The sequence below is a fragment of the Pagrus major genome, chromosome 2, assembly GCF_040436345.1.
Source record: "Pagrus major chromosome 2, Pma_NU_1.0".
NCBI classification, from domain to species: domain Eukaryota; kingdom Metazoa; phylum Chordata; class Actinopteri; order Spariformes; family Sparidae; genus Pagrus; species Pagrus major.
The window spans coordinates 34,146,675-34,168,467 of NC_133216.1; the positions used below are offsets into that span (position 1 = coordinate 34,146,675).

Sequence of the window (21,793 nt, forward strand, 5' to 3'; positions counted from 1 at the left end):
AAAGAACAAACTTTATAAATGCTATATCGAAAATCCAAGTGATGAAAATAAAGAATCGTATACAAAATACAGAAACAAGCTAACACATGTAATACAAATAAGTAAGCGAAAACACCACACCGAGCTTATAAAGGATTCTCGGGGTGATCCAAAGCAATCCTGGAAGGTGCTCAATGAAGTCCTCAGCCGGGGTCAAAGAACCACTGTGCTTCCTGACACCAAACTCACACAAAATACCATAACTACTTCCAACAATAATGATATTGCAAACAATTTTAATGATTATTTCACCTCCACAGGAGAAAATCTCTCAAAAACTATCAGCCCACCAGAGGGTGCCAATTTTCAACAATACCTTCAAAGTAATTACTTAAATTCTTTTCTTTAACGCCAACTGACAAAAATGAAATCTCTAAAGTTATTATGAGCATGAAAAGCTCCCATACAGCAGGTATATCCCTACAGATACCATTCTGTAGTAAAATCTTAAAAGCCATTGTGAATGAAATCGTGGAATCACTTGTTTATTCCTTCAACCTTTCTCTGCTTTGTGGGGTGGTACCTAAAATGACTAAGGTTGCCAGAATTATCCCAGTGTTTAAGTCTGGTGACAAAAATAACATGCATAACTATCGACCAATATCTATACTGCCCATGCTACCCACCCCAGTACTGGATAAAATTGTCTATTGTAGACTCAGTGATTACTTAGATGAGTTGAATATTCTTGTCACATCACAATATGGCTTTAGGAAAAAGAGAACTACTTGTATGGCAATTCTTGACCTCATTGAAAAAATCAATGATGCTATTGATAAAGGTGAATGTGGCATCGGGAAATTCCTTGATTTATCGAAAGCTTTTGATACCATTGATTTTGAAACCCTCTTAGGCAAACTGCAGCATTATGGTGTCAGGGGCACAGCACTTAGATGGTTTAGAAGTTATATGTATGGAAGGGAGCAATACGTACATGTAAATTATATCAAATCTCAAAGTAAATCCATCAAATATGGTGTCCCACAGGGGTCAATATTAGGATCACTCCTCTTTATTGTATAGACCCCTTTCCAACCTACGTCATCACCGGATGCGCGCGCATTGTTGACCCAAAAACAGCGGAAGAAGGAGTACGAGTTTGAATAGAGCGAGGGAAAAATTGTTTCTTTAGTTGCGTTTTTAGAGTCGCGATAGACAAAAACAACATGCCTAGCTGTTGTGTGTACGGTTGCACAAATCGCAATTCAAAGGAACATAAATTTTTTGCCATTCCCAGAGGAAACAGGCCTTTTCAAAAACACCGTAGGAGCCTGTGGCTGCAAGCCATAAAGAGAACTGACTGGACCGAGGACATCATTAGGAATGCCCGCGTTTGTGGTGCCCATTTCATATCTGGTAAGTTATCGGGGCTATCTGGTTTAGCTTTAGTTGAATGCCTTTAATACGAGTAAGTGTCCGGGAATTGTGTTTGCAACCAATAGACTATAAGTATGCTACTGACAGCTACTGCTAGCTAGTCACAAACTTATACAACTGAGAGCTTCAGTGTATGGTGTACAGTAGCTCCACGTAACTGCTTTAGTGCTCTAGCATCGTTGTTTAGGATGTGTGCCCTGGTTGTCTTTTCTCTGAATTGAGCATTTCAAAACACTTGAGAAACCAAGAAGTGGTTACCTGGTGTTTTCTGGCTAATATGTATCTTTTTACAGGTGAGATGTCACTGGACCATGAGAGTCCTGATTTTGTGCCCTCTATTTTTTCATACACTAAACAAAACCAAAACCCCGAAGCAAAGACCAAAAGGTAAGATACAATAAATATAACCTAGCTATTTGTGTTTTTAGTTTAACCTAATGGCATGATTAACTCATGATGAGTATTCATGGTTTACTCATTTTTGTATCAAGCAAACCATGACTGATATTAAAATGGGATCTACAAGGGAGGAATGTATTGTTAAACCGTTTGGGATCAGTACTTTTGTTCATTTCAGTTTTTTATGTGAAGGTACCAAAGAAAAAGGAAATGGAATGAAAGAGTTCTGGTTGCTCCACCAAATCAACCTGCACCTGCTCCTGAAACTCCAGAGGAAGTCACCAGCATGGATCACAGTCCGAGTAAGTGTAGCCACTGTTATGTCATTTCATGTATCTGCATTGTATAATGGTTTGACCATCTTAAGTTCTCTCCCCGTATGCTGATCTCAACATCCATGCTTTTAATTACTACCCATATTTATGCACAGTGTAGACTAACAAACAATTGGAATTATACTTAGGTCTATATATGTGACAAATAAAATATCCTTGTCCCTGTCCTTTTCTCCTCTTCTATTCACAACTGCTCCTCCTTATATGTTTTCTATACACCTCTCCACCTCCTCTTCAATTCTCAACACTCCTCATGTATGCAAGACTAAATACACTCTCAGGGGTGCATGAGATAGCAGCATTTTGGCGCCTGTCACATTCACCTAGTCATTATGAGGTTGTGAACAATGTTCTAACCGTTCTCTTTAATGCTAAAGCTGAAGAGGACATTTCAGTCACAAGGACAGAATACGATGACCTGAAGCTGAGGTACACAATGCTGGAAAGTGACCACATCAACCTGCAGAAAAAGTATCACCAGCTGCAAGATGAAAATGACCGACTTCAAGAGGAGCTGAAGAAGTCTACATTTTCATACTCAAATATTAAGTGTAACATGGCACAACTGTTGTTTATCACTGGTATTACATCTGTGCTCTTTGACTGGTTGTGCACCAAACTTACAGGAAGTGTAAAAATAATCAGTCAGAAGCTTTCTCTTCAGGATCATCTTTTGATAGTGTTAATGAAATTAAGGTTGGGTCTAACTAACACTGATTTGGCTTACAGGTTTAAGATCTCAACAGCTACCTTGTCTAAAATTTGTCGGAGCTGGATACCAGCTATGGCCATAATACTCAAACCACTTATTAAATGGCCCAGTAAGGAAGCCACACTAAGAAATATGCCAAAAACGTTCAAGCGAAAATTTAAGAGGTGCCGCTGTATAATTGATTGTACCGAGATCTTCATTAATAGACCCAGTCATATGACCTCCAGATCCCAGTCGTGGTCAAACTACAAACACAATAACACCTTAAAATATTTGATTGGCATCACTCCAGCTGGAGCTATTTCATTTCTGTCTAAGGGTTGGGGTGGGCGGGTTTCTGACAAGAGATTAACGAAGGAATCAGGGTTTTATGATCTTTTGGAATTTAATGATGAAATTTTGGCAGACAGGGGATTTCTTATTGCAGAAGAACTTGCAGCTCATGGTGCCACCCTTCGCATTCCAGCTTTCACTAAAGGCAAAAGGCAACTTTCTGCACAGGAGGTCGACACATCAAGACAACTGTCTCGTGTCAGAATACATGTTGAACGTGTTATAGGGAGATGGAAGAACTTCAGAATTTTGCAAACAAGAATTCCACTGTCACAGGCTGACCTTCTAGATGATATTGTTATTGTGTGTGGTAGTCTCACAAACCTTTGCAAGAGTATTGTTCCAAAAAAATCTAAGAATTAAGCAAGCCAATCAGAAGCCACTATTCCCTTAGTAAGTTGTAGAAATAATAACAAGTCTTGATGTTTCTTTTTTTTTTTCATCAGTGATTTAGAGCTGTGACTATGAATTGAATATCAGCCATTAATGATTTACTTGACTAATAAACTTTTGCTAATATACTACTGGAGTTGTTTTTTCTCACTGATTGTGTAAATGTGTTGATTATTTTCTCTTTTTAAAGCTACAAATATCCAACTTCCACAGCTGTAAACATGATGCACAAGTATACAGATATTCACTTTAAATATGTGTTGTATATCAAACTCGGGTATGAATCCCCACGAAACTTCAAATAAAAGTAATGAACTATGTTTTAAAAAACAGTATTTCACATGATATGCCTTTTAATATATTTTATTGTATTAGTGGGAATAGGTTTCTGTGAATCAATTGTGATAATGTGAGCTGCAGGATAAACAATAAAGCTCATCTAATTTTAAATTATTTTTTATTTAACAATTAACAATAATTAATAATTTAATTGGCTCGGCAAGACTTTGGATCTTAAAACACAGAACTCCGGATCGATATCATGGTGTTGTATGCTTTGTACATGGCCACACATCACATAATTGTACGCATCCAACGACTTGTAGGCTCGTAGCTTCTCCTTAGTGTAAACACTAGGTTTCTCAACTAAATATAGATGAATATCCGGCCATTGGACATCGGGCCACTTTGTGACATCTTCTTCCCACTCTGTAATTCCATACGGATCAGGAAGTTTCTTGCTATCCGCCAAAGTTAGTTTATTTAAATAATTTTCACGATCTTTTTCTGTCAATCGGCTGGTATAAACTGACATGAACTCCGCCATTCTGCCTCAACGATGCGCGCGCAGCCTGGCTACGTCATACTTGTTTACAAACACGGAAAGGGGTCTATATATAAATGATTTTGTAAACTCTTCTAGTATTTTACACAAAGTAATATTTGCTGACGATACAAATTTATTTTTGTCAAACAAAAATTCTGATAATCTCCAAAATATTGTAAATGAGGAATTGGTTAAGGTGGACACCTGGTTTAAATGCAATAAATTATCTTTGAATATAAACAAAACTAATTTTATTGTATTCTGCTCAGACAGAAACCGAAATAATGTTGAACATATATGTATTAAGATAAACGGCAGAATTATTGAGAGAGTAAAATCCACAAAATTTTTGGGGTCTACATTGATGAATATTTGAATTTTAAGAAGCATATGACGAGTTGTCAAAAAAAAATCTCCAAATATGTTGGCTTATTTTTCAAGCTGAGACATTTTCTCCCACTTAAAGCTGTTTTAACCTTGTATAGGTCTCTATTTGAGCCTCACTTAAACTATTGTAATGTTATATGGTGCAATACATATCCTAGTTATCTCAAGAATCTACAGATTTTTACAAAAAAAAAACATTACGAGCCATAACATGGTCCAAGGTAAATGCTCCCTCAGACTAGGGATGGGCGATATATATCGTTGGCGATAATATCGTCATTTTTTTTTTTTGACGATGTGCAAATTTCCATTATCGAGTATTTAAATTACTTCGCCAAAAATATTGAAACGAACGCGGAAACTCCTCACATCCACGTAATACACGGTGCAGCAGCGCTCTCTACAGCATGGCAGGCTTCGCCCCACCCCTCGACCTCTTGCCTTCGACCTCTGAACCCCGCGACGTCTCATAACAACAACAACAATGGCGGACTACGCGCTTGTGTTCGTGTTTCTTGCAACTTACTCGCCTTGTAGTCGAGTGTGAGTCGCAGCATCAGTTCGACCTCATTATCGGTCCACACAAATGATTCTGGTTTCCTTGCACTAGCCATTTTCGTCTTCTTCTTGTTGGGTTCGGTTTCTCCGTCTACTGTCTGTTTGTTTACAGCGCGCAAGCTTTTTGTGCTCGCGCCGTCTCTTCTTCTCCGTTTTTGGTGAATTTCAAGCGCCACCTATAGGCCTGGAATATGAACTACAGCGTTTTCAGTCGTTTTCAGTGGATCGGTCTGGACACAAATATTCTTGAATTTTAAAGGATATCGACTGATTATCGTTATCGCCAAAATCCCCCAAAATATCGAGATATTATTTTTTGCCCATATCGCCCACCCCTACCTCAGACCCTCTCTTTTATGGCTATAAACTCTTGAAACTTACCGAATGCAACACTTTTCACAATGCTTGTGTAATGTACAGTGTAGTTTTTAGAGTCAATGACCGACTCTAAAGAAACGTAAGAAACGCAAACTCAAATGTACAAGTTTTAGTGTGACCTGCAGAGGTCCACAGATTTTGAATGAGCTTGAAAGCACTATAAAAATGTCTGTTTCTCTGTCGGGCTTTAAAAAGAGCTTAAGACAACAGCTGCTACTAAAATATGATCAATCTTAGAACCCTGTATGGCTGAGGTTTCCAAAAATGTTAAAAAGGCTTCTCTGTACAAAATATATACTCCAATTAATTCTCACTGTTATTTCTCCATGTACCATTGTCTACATGTCTACATGCATTTTTGTCAGAATTTTAGGATATTTAGAGTAATTTTATAAAGCTTTTCGAGTCTTAGGTTAGAGTTAGGTTGCAGAAAGAAAATTGTAACTGTAAAATGTTGTTTTATTTCAATAAACTACACACTGTAAAACTTTGCTGGGGAAATCGGACCCATGACAGGCATTAAGAATAACTATACTTGAGCCATACTTGAACTCTTAAATTGAAGCTGCAAGGAAGGCTGCCATGGACTTTGCAAATGCACCAGATTTACCGCATTGTGGGATGATGCCTCCCCACACCAGTCAAGTTGCTGTTCCTGAGCTGTGGTAGTGAATAGTGGCCAGAAAATCTTTTGCAGAATATTATGATGTCACAGTTAAGTTTACCTTTGGGATATAAAATGTCTTCACTTCATCATTTTAGCCTATTAGACATTTGTGTATTTTTTTTTGTCATACTTCTACGATGAATTAAGGGTGCTTCAATTGATCAGACGCTGATCGTTATTGGCCGATAAACGTGTAAAAAGCTTAATCAGTGATCTCTTTAAAGCCTGATCAGAAGAGCCGATCACATAAACAAATGATACAATTTCTCTTTGCCATAGCCACACACACCACAGGACTATGTTGCTCAGTGGCTGTTAACAGATAACAGCTAACTAGCTCTCCTCCTGCAAATATCAATATGGATTTTCAGTGCCCTCTTTGTTTAACCAGTACAACATATTTTCAAGGTCCTGCCAGCAACCCTTTTGTGGTTAAAGATGGACCGGTAACACAGAACAATTATCATAATGTTAGGTCTCACGCTGAGAAGCCAGCCAGTGATTGTAACTAGCGCTGACACAGTGCTGTGGAGAGAGAGGCAACAACATGAGAAGTAGCACTCTGTTGTGGTCATTGTAGTCAGAATAGGCAGTTCGATTTATCATTTCGGATTGTCTGTTTGTAATAAGTACATTTTCTGTCATTCCAATTGGGGGGATGATGCAACACTATTTTTTAATGTGACAACACAACAAGCTCACAGTAAATACATGTACTGAAGTATTTCAGCTGAGTACAGTTTGGAGGTAAAAATACTTTGAGTTTGGAGTTACAGACAATTTACATCAGTGTACATTTTATCAATCTGTCAGAGATGAAAGTAACCTGATACAAGCAGTGACCAGGTGGTGGAGTAGCCGCAGACAGTACCACCTCTTTATGGACTTCTCTGTCCTGGGATACCAGAACTCTTTTTCTGCATGATCGGGGGGAGGAGAGACATGGGTTTCTGACCCCATGTCAGTGGGTTTGTCAGTGTAACAGTGATTACTGTTGGAATACAAAGCTATTTTTAAGTTATTCTAATAAAAATATATCAATTACAGCAGCCATTAATGGTGATTTTACTACTCCAAATGTCCTTTTGATTGGTGGTTGGAATGGGCTGATGCTGTTTCCAGCAATCTGTGATTGGCCCCAAAGATCCTGATTGGAGCACCCTTACTTTATCTGAGAGCCTTCATTTCATATACAGTGAATGTAATTTTGTTCTGGCAATGAAAACAGTTTACCATTTACTCCCCTTCCATAAAAGATAAAAAGGTGGCAAAGAAAGGTTTAGAATAAGACTTTACACTTCACAAAGCTGACGCATACCGATACCTGGGCAGTGCCTGGGCATGCCTCAGCTGCCTGTGTTTACAAGTGACGAAAGCCCGAGAAGAAAGGAGGGAAAGAGGAGGAAACACTGACAGAAAGACAGGACAGTGACTGAAAAAGCCAGAGTAGGAAAGAAAGACGGTCTTATAACCTCATGAAGGTAAATCACGCCAAACTCTGAAACTAATTACTGGTTTCTCATGCACATATGTCAACACACAGAAACAAACTTCTAAGTTAACAGTAAAGCACACAGACTGGAGGAGAGGGGTAGAGTCCACACAAACAGGCACGTGGGTTTGAATATATGCCTCCACCTAACAAGCAAATAAAAATATGTCTCGAAACTCACCACTGCCAACAATCACACAAGACATAAACAGCTGAACAAACAGAACACACACACACACACACACACACACACACACTAAAACTGACAACACATACTTTATCTGCCTGAAACAGCAGAAATATTTCACAAATGTTCTCCAACAGCACCACTGGCAGACAAGCTAATGAAGGAAACACCTTTGTAACCCTTCTATCACAAGTTACAAATGCTAAAAGCTGGCAGACAGATACGGTAGAGGTTTGGTACTGTACATTACCATGTGGTTGACAGTATCCACTGAACATTGAAGCCCCTGTTCTCATAATCCAGGCACTGATATGGAATAATCCGTGAGCACGGCAGGCTGCTGGGAAACACTGACAGAGAGCCAACAAATCTTCCCCGCACTGTTATCACACTCCCTGGTTTTCTCCTCCCTCCCCACCCCCTCCTTTCAGCAGGGCTTTCCAGATAGCCAGTCAGCCAGTCTGTTTTCCTGTCATGCCAAAGCTGTGCATCAGCACACCAGTGGCGACTGTCTGCGGGACACCTCACTCCCTCTGGGGAAAATCATGTACATTCTGATTTCATTTTCATTTAGTTAGTTTCTAATGAGTTTTTTCATACTGACAGTGAAGAGTGCTTGTTTTATGAGCAGCCCCCCTTGTGCAAACGGATTTCCTTCCTGATTTTGTGTTATTATCTGAGCCATTTTGGAATTATCACCGTGATAAGCTTTGAAACTGTTGCTGTAGTTACCCTCTTCACATTTCCGGCTAATGTTTCTCAGTGCACATGTCTAATCTGTGCACCCCACCCTAGCTCGTAAGAAATCCTCCACTTCCTCTGCATGCCTGCATGCCTTTTTTTCCCCACTGTACCATTCCCCTGCACTGTCCAAAGCCATGCCATATAAGACATAGATGCAATGAGAGGGCAAGGAGGGAGAGGACAAAGAGGAAGTGTGGGGGGGGATTGTTGTTGGCTGCTAAGGCAACGCTCTGTTAACGTAGCGTTAAGTAAGCTACCGAGCTAATGCCAATCAAAGCCCACGTTCAGCATTTGTTTGTCTCACCGCACAAGCGCTTCATCTCAGCACTCCCCAGCACTTTGCCAGTACTTTTCAGTCAGAATAAAATATTGTGGACACGGTGCAGAGCACGATTCAATCATGATAGCCAACAGATGTATAAAAAAACACCTACATTTTAAGAGTTATTGCTGCATTAGCACTACATATTTCAATATGTATATGGCCCTAATGTGCATTATATATGTTGTATATTTTTTTGTATTTGCCATTCTCATGTCCTGCATCTTCAAAATTTTCTGTAATAAAACATACTTGAAAAAAGAAAACTGTTAACCTGCTGATCGTGACTTTATTTTAGAATAACCAGGACGTGAGTACAGTCTCACAGTACAGGCTAATTGGGTATCACTTTATAATAAACCAACATTAACAAATGGTAAATGTATAGGTAATTAAACTTAAGTTAAAAGTTTTTTTACTTAAGAAACAATGAAATACTATTAAGCAATTGTAAAGGCTTATAACATAATTTGCAACTTTATAACATTGGAGAAGAAAGGGCAGGTTTTTGGAATAAGAGCAGCATACTTTGAGATGATCAATGCCCACCGCATTTCAACATTCAATCCAGGTTCTTATAGGTCATTAACATTGCACATCCGACTCACTAGTGCCCCCTAAAATGCAGCAATTGGGGCTACTTTCACTTGTACTTCAACATGTATGAAATTCAGAACACGTTTATCACACCTAGACCTACAAATAAGTCTCCTGGTGCCATGACCGAAACCCAACAAGAGGTCGGCCATTTTGAATTTAGTGCTTATTTTGGGTGATTTGCATGTGTCATACTTCTCCTCCTCTTAGAGCTTTAACCTGATCGACTTCAAATTTTATCTGGGCAACCATGACACTTTTGCAATGGCTTAATTATTAAAAGTGTGAGTGTGAGTGTCAATTACATGTACTACTACTTGGGAGAAGAAATAGAAGAAGAAGAAATAACAGCAGCAAATCCTAATAAAACTAGAGCAAGAGGTTATTTTGCATTTATTCTTGAAATTTTTTAAAACAATTAACTGACTATCCATAAAAATCTATTTATAGAATGTGAGGCAGCAGAGTCGAGACACAGCGTGGAACAAGGGTGTGTCGGTCTGATGGTGATCACAGTCTGACAGCTAAACAGATTCTTCACTCATCAAATAAAAGAGGAATGTCCCACACTTCTACCTACAAAGCAACATTACAGGACCAAACAACAGTAATGTGGTAACTGGTAGTGTCTTTGGCAACTTACATGAGGAAAAAAATACTGCAGTCATCCTGTCTGTCCTGCTGACCCTTTGTCACATTTCTGCCTGAAAAACAGCGTCTGTCCCCAGCAGCAGAGCCAGGCGGCTCCTGCAGTTGAATGGTGATGATTATGTGACGCGATTCAGAGCAAAAAACTTTAACTCACCACGTCTTTGTCGCCTTCCATTATTGTGTTGTTGTAGTTACCGTCTCTGGCAACTTGTATACTGAAAAAAGTCACAGCGACAGTCAGCCCTCCTCACAGAGACTTCAGTGAACTTTTCCCTCCCTGATGGTGATTAGGTAATTATGTAATTTAGAGCGAAAAACTTAACTTTGACACTTTCCAGGATGTTTGGTGGGTCAGGATCTCAATCACTACACATTATAACAGCATCCATATGATTATAAACAGTCAGTGGGTACATGTTTAGATTAACAGGTGGACACCAGGGGAAACACATAAAAAAAAAAAAGAGTCATGATGTGTACCGTCACGCCTCTTTTGGTTCCGCAGCTGCTTGGTTCAGCGGGAACAAACAAAGACGGAGAAAAGGCGAGCCTCCGTTGCGGCGATAATGCGGATTCTCTGTGTGAAAAGGGCTACTGTTTCATTCCTGTAGTTCACTGGAAAAAAAGGATTCTTACTCCATGCCAGCTCGCCCCAGTCTCTCCTTTTATCTCTGTCTCTTCATGCTTTTTATTGATCTGTCAAAGTCATGTGAATACTGTAGGAACAAGTCTGATCGCAGCTCTGCCCCTAGGGCATTGCTTAGCTCTGACAGGAATGCACAAGTATAATCTCAAACAAGGGACGTGTGCATTCTAATGAATTATATGGAAAAATTATAGGAACAACAAACTGTTTTCTTAGCTTCTGATCCTTTCGATAGTTATGTAAACATATTGTACAAGAAAGATAGTCAAAAGACACTTGAAGCTTAATAATACTGTTTGCTGCAACCTTCAAAAGTTGTATATAAAGATGAGTTCCCTACTGCTGGCCCACCCACGCTGCAATGTCCATTAAACCCATTAAAACTTCCCAGAACTGACAATATCATTTACATCCACTTCATGCTGGTATTGGCCAGTTGTGCAGAGGTGAGACAAGAGCCACGGCTTGAGCTTTTCTCTCAAGCTCTCTTTGTTCATTTTTAACACAACCACTTAGTTTTCATGTATACAACAGAGTGAAACACTATGAATGTCTTCCAGGACAGACTGTCTGAAAACATGCACCATTATACCCATATGTAAACGATACCGACGATAAAAAACACTTTTGATTTCCAACGTGGTTAGATGACAAGTCATATAAATTCATTGAGCATTACCAAGCCTTCCTTAACAACATACTGGAAGACATTACTGAGGACATGTTAAGCTTCATCAGTAAGTTTAAGCATGTAGTTTATGTATCACTAAATCACTGTAGGATTCTGGAGGTCATAAGTGGACTTGCATCTATATAGCATTTTTCTGGTCTGACCACTCACAATGATGGCAGAGGCTGTCAAACAAAGGTGCCAACCTTCTCATGAGGAGTGATGCAATGCTTTCTAACTAAAGCTCCCCATGATATTTCTATGATTAGCCATTCACTCATCCACTCGCCACTCACATAGTGATTGAACAGCCATTGGGAGCAATTTAAGGTTTATTATCATGCCTAATGACACTTCAATTTGCAGCCAGAACTGGATGATATATACTACTATTTTCAGGCATTTCAACTTTTCATTTCAAAAGTTAATGGGCTTTGTTCTGGGCCGAGACTCTCCATCCAAGTTTTTTGGAAATTCGATTGGTAGTCCTGCTAAAAATCAACCAACCAACAAACAAGTGAAACATTACCTCCTTGGTGGAGGAAGTGATTATTAACTGCAGCTGCTTTTAAGCGCAACATTATGATCACAGCATACAGCACAGTCATACAGCATACAGCTTTGCCTAGTCTGTGAATGTGACAATCAGAGGTATTATATGTTGTCGGTTTGCTTGTTTGTGATGCCAAAAACATTTTCCCCTTTGTTGTCATGAAAATAACAAACGTTTGTATGTGCATATTAAGACCTGATTTTGTCAAGTCCATAATCATCAGATTTATGACTCAAGTCTGACTCGAGTCCAAGTCAGGTGACTCAAGTTATGGGGCTATGGGGTTAGAAGAAGGAGAAATGCTTCAAAAGCAGCAGAAATGTCAGACCTCAGACCATTTGACTGCAGTCTTTCTTGTGTAAAAGTGAAAATTTGGTTTGATGGTGATTCTAGAGTAAAGGTCATGTGGTCAAAAAAGCATATTTGGGAGGCCAAAAATATCCTGATATGGGGAGCAGAGGATTGTCATCATTAGGTCTCCCCACAAGCAGTGCAAACACATATGTTTGATTTGTATAAACTCAGTCAAAATAATTTAAAGAGGATGACAAATACAGACTAGGTCAACGTGGTCAACAGAAACAGACAGCAACTGGTGTCACCTATTATAAACTTATTCTGCTCAGTGACCAAACATTCCTGCAGAGTGACTCACGGTGTGAAGTGAGCCACAGTTCATAGAATGACTACTGTTACTGGTCAGGGCACAGAGGGCTGCCAGGGACCAGGACATAGATTACCACCTCCAACCATTGGCACCACTGGCAAAAAAAACAAATAAACCAAAACCTCTTAGTACACAGAACTAAATGCAAACATCTTCAAAGAGGTTGTATTATAGTCTTGGATACTGTATATCACATTAGCTGAACTAGATAGAGGACTGAATTATGTCTGTGGTGTCTACCGATAGTGTCTACAAATGAACTGTAGCATGAGAAGCATGTTAGCAGAACAGCAGCAGCAACTTCAGTGTGTTCAGTAACAGTATTGTTTTGGTAGTGCTCAGAGCTTAACACACAATCACTGTAGTTAAGCATGTAAAACTGACAAAAATAGATGAGAAAATCACAGGCCGGTTGGAACCTTAAGAATCCAGAAAAATCCAGAAGAAGTTCAATGTATAGGACAGAAGCTTCATTTGCATAAAAATGTATAATCAGGATACCAACATCGTATAGTATCAGGTGCATGGTATTCCGAATAATATGTCCAATGAGTGATGACAATTGTGAGAATGAAATAGGAACTAAACTCGCACAAACCGCAAAAAACGCTTTAACAATATTTATATTTGTAAAAAGCACAGGATTGGTTATAATCTAGGGCACAGACAGCAGCTGAAGTTATACAGAGTCATAAGGATAAAAGTTTAGACCTGAACTGTATTGCCTGTAACGTACTGTAAATGTCTACACTGTTTACACTACAAACTGCAAGCACAGACACACGTTTGTTTTTACCACGGTCGTGATGCGCAGATCACATATCCATGAACACCATGGATTGGGTGGTCCAGGTAAATAATAATAAATATAAACATTCTGATTAATATCAGATGGTTTGCTGGTGGGTAATACACCTTATTAATGAGGAAAACATTATGTTACTTGTACAACCAGCAGCAAAACATAAAACATTAGGAAATTGTGTTGTCCTTGAAGAATGATGAGAGTTTGTTTATTTGTTTGGTTTGTTTAAGCATAAAAATATCCATCCATGAAGATCTTTCTCTTCTGATCAAAATGTCTTCCCCAAAACTACAGAGAGCACCTTTAAATCTTTTGACAATTATTAGTTATGTGTTATTATTATTATATATATATATATATATATATATATATATATATATATATATATATATATATATACACATATATATAAAGCTAATGTTAAAATCCCTACATGCATTTTTGGCAAGACGTACGTGCAGACACAAGTTCATCAAAAGTCTCTACAGCTGTTAAAGCCGACTGACATCCATCAGCTGTCATCAGAAACAGACGTCACTTCACGTGAATATTGAGAGGAAAGGACGTCTCATTTCTATTAAAACATTTTTCCTCACTTCCTCTCTCCTTGCATGGTTTCCTCACGCCTCTGAACGAATCCTCAGTGTAAGGGACTAAGACGCAAGGAAAAGATGCAAGTGAGGGAAACGTGGGTGCCATTTATGGGAATTGGGAGGTACTCTATAACTACAGGGATGAGGTGACATGGCAGGCGGGGACAGGAGAGGAATGGAGCGACAAAGGACAGCGTCGGACATTAGCAGCAGGTAAAAAAGGCGTATAGAGCCGGAATATTTTCACATCTCACTCTGTAAATTGAGGATTTATTTTGTACAAACCAAGGCTGACCGTGGAAAGACAAACCAAAACTGTTTTGGTTAGTTTGATTTTGTTTATGTTGAGTTTAAATAAAGTGTGTATTATGATTACGCTTGTCTTAGTTTGGTAATAGGGAGAAACTTGAATTCAGACAGTGTATATTTGTAGCTTTCTGTTTAGTTAGGAAAATAGGTGCAAAAATATATCCTTCCTTGACATTTTGTTTACTTGTTTGACTAAGTAGCAAGCTTGCTTACATCTCCAGCTACTGTAAAACACATCTTGAGGTACAAAGTGGTTATTACAGGACAGGACGGGCAGGGACTAGGTTCCACAGTACATTATACTGTTTGTTTCTTGCTTTTGATACAACTGATCCAGTTTCTGAAAAGCTTTTTAGGGTTCCCTGCACTGCCCCTCTATAAACCTTTAGTCTAGCCATGATTTGACTTGACTTCATACTGCAGCAGGATAATGAGAGCAAACACACCTCAAAGCTTTGCAGGAACTACTTGCAGACCAAAAAAGACAAAGGAGACCCGGCTGTCATGGACTTTCTTCCATGCCGGAAGTGCATGTAACTTATTAAAGCATACCAAATAGTGAATTCATAGACATTTTCAAAGATTTAACTTTTCTCTCAAATTGTTAAGCTGACATTATCATTAGAAATGAGAAAAAAATGTATTAGATTTGAAACAGTTGCAAAATAGAAGTCTCTTGACTTTTTTGACTAGACTGTATGTGCTGGATTTAGCCAAAGGTAAGGATTTCATCTGCTGTCGTCAGTGTTGGGAGTAACACGTTACAAAAGTAATGCAATTACTGTAATGCATTACTTTTTCCTGTAACGTGGTAATGTAAGGCATTACAAAAAAAAAATTGGTAATATTTTACTCGGTACAAATGCATTTTAAACCCAAAATTAAGTGGTGAATTGTTTTTATGCAAATTCGCCAACACCGCGAGATCAGCAGAGGAGAAAAACATCCGCGCAATGTTTACTTCCCGTTCGTGCTAGAGAACTACATTGAGGAGAATATGACTGCAGCAGCAGACAAGTTGGACTCTACATTCACGAGATGGACATACGCTCATTATTTTCAGTTCGTCAGAGACAAGGATGTGAAGAACATTATAGTTAAGTGCACTTTGTGTGCGAAACCAAAAGATCTCTCTACCTCGCGAAATAGCACAAGTAATTTAACGAAACATCTAGAGCGGTGCCACGCTAACATTAAGCTAGTAACCAAAAGAAAGCAAACTGAAGATGAGAGCGGAGAAAAAACTAAGCAGCAAAAACTAACATTCTCCCGTTCTGCGATGCTTGAACCTCGAGAAGTGAGGAGGCTGGTGGCAGAGTATGTTGTCAAAGATATGCTGCCACTTTCAACAGTGGATTCTCCATCTTTTAGAAAAATTGTAAGCAAGATCCCCGTCCAGGCTAGCAACGACAAGGTAAGCTATCATTGCCTCAACAGGTTAGTGCTACTGGGCTATTGGCTAATATATAAATAGCCACCAGAACAGCGACATAACGTCAGTCTGTATCCAGATAAAATTAACAAAAACTGATGTTAAACACAATAACCCCACCCCCATGTGTGTGTTTCAAAAACTTTCAATACAATGTAGATGCATTATAGGAATATGTACTGTCCCTGATATATAGAGGTAGGTGGGACATGTCCATGTATGTTTAATCACATCTAGAGGACATAAGCTTTTAGAAAATGTATGGTGCAATCAGCTTTCCCTTAATAGAGACCAAGGTCTTGACATACATAAAGTTTTGACACATATTGATTTTTCAATGTAAATCTTCTCATGGGACTGAAACAGGTAGTGCACCCCAAATGTTTAACATTAACATTACAATTCATGTTCAGCATGGCCAGCCCTTTCAAAAACAGTTGTTTTCAGTGTTGGTGGTTGTGAGTGGAGGGTAGCCTACATTTTAAGGCCCTTTAGCTAATGTTTATTGTTTATTGCATTAGGGCCTCTAGCTCGCGCCTAGGCTACATCAAACACCACTAATTTAGCCCACTTAGCATTGCATGAGTTTTATATCTGGCTATTTTCTTATATTTTCAGCATGTACTGCCAAACAGAAAGACCTTCGCAAAGGACTTGGATAAGGCATATGCTATGATGGCAAAAGAACTTAAAAAGACCATTGAAGCACAGCACCATGTGTCCACCACCGCTGATATTTGGAGTGCAAATAACAGAAGCTACCTCGGGGTGACAGTGCACTGGATCGATGGTGAAACTTTGAAACGGAGGAAAGCGGCAATAGCCTGTAAACGATTCAGGGGTCACCATACATTTGATAAAATTGCCACTGAGATCGAGGACATTTTCTCGGAATATGGCCTGACTCACGACAAAGTTACTGCATGTGTCACCGATAACGGAAGTAACTTTGTGAAATGTTTCAAGGAGTATCAGTATGTTGAGTCCGAAGAGGAGGACGAGGAGGAGGAGGTGGAGGAGGGCGAAGGGGAAGTAGAGTTCACAGACCTTCACAGTGTGCTGCTTACTGCTGAAGACGAAGATGCCCAGGCTCAGGCTGGGCTATGTGTACTGCCTCCCCACCATAGATGCACAGCCCATACACTTATGACGAACAATGAGGTTGATAAATGGCTGGCAACCAATCCAGAATCAAGAGCGGTGTACCGCAGTGCTACAGCCAAATGTTCAGCGCTGTGGACAAAGACAAGCCGCTCCACAGTTGCATCAGATTGCCTGGAAGAGGTTGGTGAGAAAAAGTTGATTGTCCCCACAGTAACACGGTGGAACTCATTCTATGATGCCTATGCACGAATTACAGAAATGCCCCTCACTGACATAAATAATCTCTGCACACAGTTTCAGATTAAATGTATGAATGACAGGGAATACCAGTTTCTCAAGGAATACTGTGCAATCATGAAGCCTTTCACAGTCGCACTGGACATCCTACAGGGTGAGGACACTTGTTTTTATGGGACGCTTCAACCAACACTAGAGGTTCTAATGGCCAAAACCTTAGCAATGAAAAATGGTCTATCACCAATGACCACTGGGTTGCCTGAAGTTATTGTGGGAGCAATCAAAACTCCATTTGCTGCTACAATTGATTCCAAGGCTGCGCTACTGGCTTCCGTCTCACTGCCCAAGTTTAAGCTGCGCTGGGTAAAAGAGGAAACCAGAAGAGACCACATCACTTTCCTCCTTACAACGGAGTGCCGCTCCCTACTAACGGAGGAGCCTGCAGCCCTGATGCCTGATGCCCCTCAACCTGCTGCTGTTGCTCCAAGTGAGGAGGACTTTTTCTCCTTTGATGAACAGGTCAATGTCTCAGCTGATGCACCCATGTCAGTGGAAACAGAGGTAACGTCTTACTTGAATTCTGCCCCTGTTTTGGAAAGCCTCCATCTGTTTCCAAGAATTAAAAAAATTGCACTCCGTTACAATGCACCAACACCATCCAGCGCACCAGTAGAAAGACTTTTCAGTCTCGGGAATCTTGTGCTCACTCCAAAACGCAACCGTCTTGGTGATGGACGCTTTCAGCGCCTTCTCCTGATGCGCTTCAACAGATATTTCAGTGAAGCATGTGGTGGCATAGGTTAGCTCCCCACCATAGGACCTTAAGCAGGCTATATATCAATTTTACCAGCCCGGTTTGGCTGCATGCTACCTCTGTTTGTATATTTTGCAGTAACAGGTATTCTGTTTAGACTTCATCTTTTATTTCCATTTGTTCATGTATAGCCGAGCACTTTGATTGTTAATTGTAATCTTGAAAAATGTGGCTATCCTCACAGAGCCTAGGTCTAGTTATCAGCTACATTGTTCACATTTCTATATTTGTAACAGATTTTCTGTTTAGACTTAATTTCTCAACTTCCATTCTTTCCTTCAACAGATATTTCAGTTAAGTAGGTGGTGGAATAGGTTAGTTCCCCAGAACCTTAAGCAGACTATATGTCAATTTTACCAGCCTTGTTTGGCTGCATGCTTCCTCTGTTTGTATATTTATTTGAAGTCTGACTGAAATGATTGAACTGTGTTTCCTTTGAGGGCCGGTAGGCCTAAGCACTTTAATTTAATTTGAAGCACTTCAGTTCCATTTTTTGTCACTTTGAAATGTGGCTGGGTAACCCCATACAAATAATAGTCCTGCTGTAAGTGATCTAAAAGGTTACTTTGTTTGGCCTGTGTTTTTTGGGGGGGTTTTATTGTATCCCTTGAGGCCAAGGACTAATCTTTTTTGATTTTTGATGAAGCATAAACTAAAATTCATTATTCTGTGAAATTGAATTAAAGAGAATAAAGGGATAGAAATGTAAAAAGGGTTGTGTATCTTGTCATGTCTTTAGGTGTTAGGTTACAATATACAGTAATAGTAATATTGATTTCAATATGAATACGCCTAAAGTTACAGTATCTCTTAACACAATATGTATTGCGCCATGAGCCATAACTGTGGTCATTATATTGTACTGTTGTTGGCCTTAAGCCTAGCCCAGTCATTATGCCATACCACATCACCTCCTACTGGATGTGTAATGAGCTGCATTGAAGGCAAAAAGATATATTTAGAACGCCAAATCCATATTTCCAGTTATTTTGGTGAAAGTAACTTAAAAGTACAGCAATAGTAGTGTAATGCCTTACAATTCAAAGACAGTAATATTATAATGTAACAAATTACTTTGAAATGACAGTAACAAGTAATAAATAATGCATTACGTTTTTGAAGTAACTTGCCCAACACTGGCTGTCGTATAGGCAATTGTTCTTCAGGCGAACAATCTAACATACTGCATGCAACTCAGAAGTCTATGATACAAAAAGCAAGGGTCATATTCATGCAAAACAACACATAAATCACATTGAACGTGTGGTGCAACAGAACCACTATGGAGGACACATGCCATAGTGTAGAAGAAGTCAAGTACACAGTACAGTACACAGATGGATTGAGGTTTGTATGGCGGCAACAGAAGAGAGCAACTGATTCTAATCACAGAATCACACCACTTCACATGGGAAGTAAATTCCAAGTATATTGTGTAATTAACAGAAGATCGCACAGAATCAAGGCACTACTCTCCACACACTCCCCTCTTTCTGATTAAAGATTTCACTCAGTCTCAGGGGGAAACAGTATGCATCCAACTAAAAGTGCAACCTCCTAACGTTTAATTCAATGTTGACTCATTATCCTACCTCAGCATGCTAAATGTGATCCTGTTAGGTTTGGTAAAGGTCCAGCTGCTCCCATTTGGGCTGACTGTCAGCCTGAGTGTCTCCTGCTCTCTGCGTCCCTCAACCCACCTGTTGATTCCTCCTCAACTCAGTGTCAGGAAAAAAACTGAGTCACCCTGAGGCACTGCTCGAACCCTGCCTCCAATGTTTGTCTTCACTATTGTTTACAAGGCGCTTTCAAGTCTGCCGAGCTGTGTGTGTGTATGTGTGTGTGTGTATGTGCATGTGCGTGTGCGTGTGTGTGTGTGTGTTTGTGTGTGTTTGTAGATCACACAACATGTGTGTGTGCTGGTTAGGGTGTGTATAAATAGCGCAGTTGGGAGGGACAGAGGCTTGCAGAGCAGCTGACTCAACACATTCTAGTTTGGGTGAGTGCTCATCACACACAGCAGTATGGCTGGTGCTATTCATAACACTACAGGACTGTCGAACCAACACACACTACCAGCCCTCACTAGTGTCAAGCTAACATTAGGGCCATCTCTGCTTTGGTAAATTAATTTCACTTACACTGAGATTCAATTTGAATCTCCTCCAGCAATTGCATAGGAAAGAATCTTGGTCAATTGAACTGCTTTGTCCATGTTTCACACATTCTATCCTGGTTCGGAGGACATACAAATTTGTAATGGAAGGTAACGAAAGCCATTATAGTAATAGATGTCTAATAGATAAAGTTTGGGGAAAAATATTTTGCTGCATCCATAGATTTTTTTGGCCACTTGGGCATAACAAAACTCCACAACACACAGCCCTGACATGTTGTCTATCACCTTATAAAGTTGTTATGCCTGACATGTCAGGAAACGCTTTCCTAGGGTCACCCACTTTACACTGAACAAGATTTGATGCATCAGCCTACAACATAGATCAGTTTCTTTGATGAAAATGTGATGTGGGAGGAAAACCTGTGACCGTATTATTAATTCATAATGGCGGACATTGACGCTGACACAAAAGCACAGTATGTTGAAGGGGGTTCTCTGACATTTTTAACAATCAGAATTGGATGTTAAGTCTCCAAATTATATATCTGTCAACTTGGTATAAGCAGGATAGTACCCTCCATGTTTGTACATTCCATGATTGTAATGAATGATGCTGTATATATCCATGGAGCGTACAACTTGTAAGGTATTATTCCCTAATCCCTTTTATTTGTAAATAGGCTGGGTTCAGACCAGTTTGACCGGTTGGCACCACACAGTAATTAAAGGCTGAGCCATACCAGAAACACCCGCACACACACACACATTATTATGTAAATAGTAAAGTGGAATCATTTACTAGACTGGTTTCTCATCAATGATGTTCCTGGGGTATGGCATCATGGTGGTTAATGTTTAAGTTGTCTTTTTGGATGGAATTTTGACATCAGTCAGGGAAGAGGACAGGTGGGACATGGCCAAGACAACACAAAGCCAAAATTAAAGATGTCTGGCACCAAAGGAAGGCAGGATTGCTGATAACTGCATTAATCACCAAGAGAGAATTCTGAAACTATAAATTCAAAATGTTTTGGTCCAAACAAGTGCTGATTTATCCAGTTAAAAGGCACCTAGATTTTAAAATGTATTTTCGAATAGGACAAAACAGAGTGAGAGCGAGGAGGTGAAGCTCAAGATATCAAACTGGTGCATGTTTATGCATTTTAGAAAGTCCGATCACTTTTCCTTAAAAATATAATATGAAAGATTTATACACTGAAATGTCCAAAAATAACTAGAGCTTTGTTATATATTTGTTGAGCTGTGCACTTAGATTCTCACAAATGTTTCCAACCGTATTTAAACCCAGAGAAATCCATTCATTTATGTAACGGTGCATTTCATTTGGTCACCTGTCACTATAACTTCCAGGAGAGTGAGAAAGGAAGTCAGCAAATGAGACTTAACATAACATGAATAAACTCCCTGATGCTATCTCTGTGTTATT

The 21,793-nt window shown here is 39.5% G+C and overlaps 1 protein-coding gene across 5 annotated transcripts in view; it reads right to left on the reverse strand.

The window, feature by feature from the left end:
* The window catches only part of LOC141009343 (kinase suppressor of Ras 1-like), a 94,671-nt gene that overhangs the window by 41,764 nt on the left and 31,114 nt on the right, over positions 1-21,793 (reverse strand). The window contains exon 1 of one of the 5 annotated variants that reach the window (XM_073481925.1): positions 8,334-8,414. The exons of the other annotated variants lie outside the window; for them this stretch is intronic. Coding sequence (XP_073338026.1) covers positions 8,334-8,336 — 3 coding nt within the window. The 5' untranslated portion in view covers positions 8,337-8,414. Of the gene's footprint in view, positions 1-8,333; positions 8,415-21,793 lie in introns of those variants that run through there. 5 annotated transcript variants of the gene reach the window in all.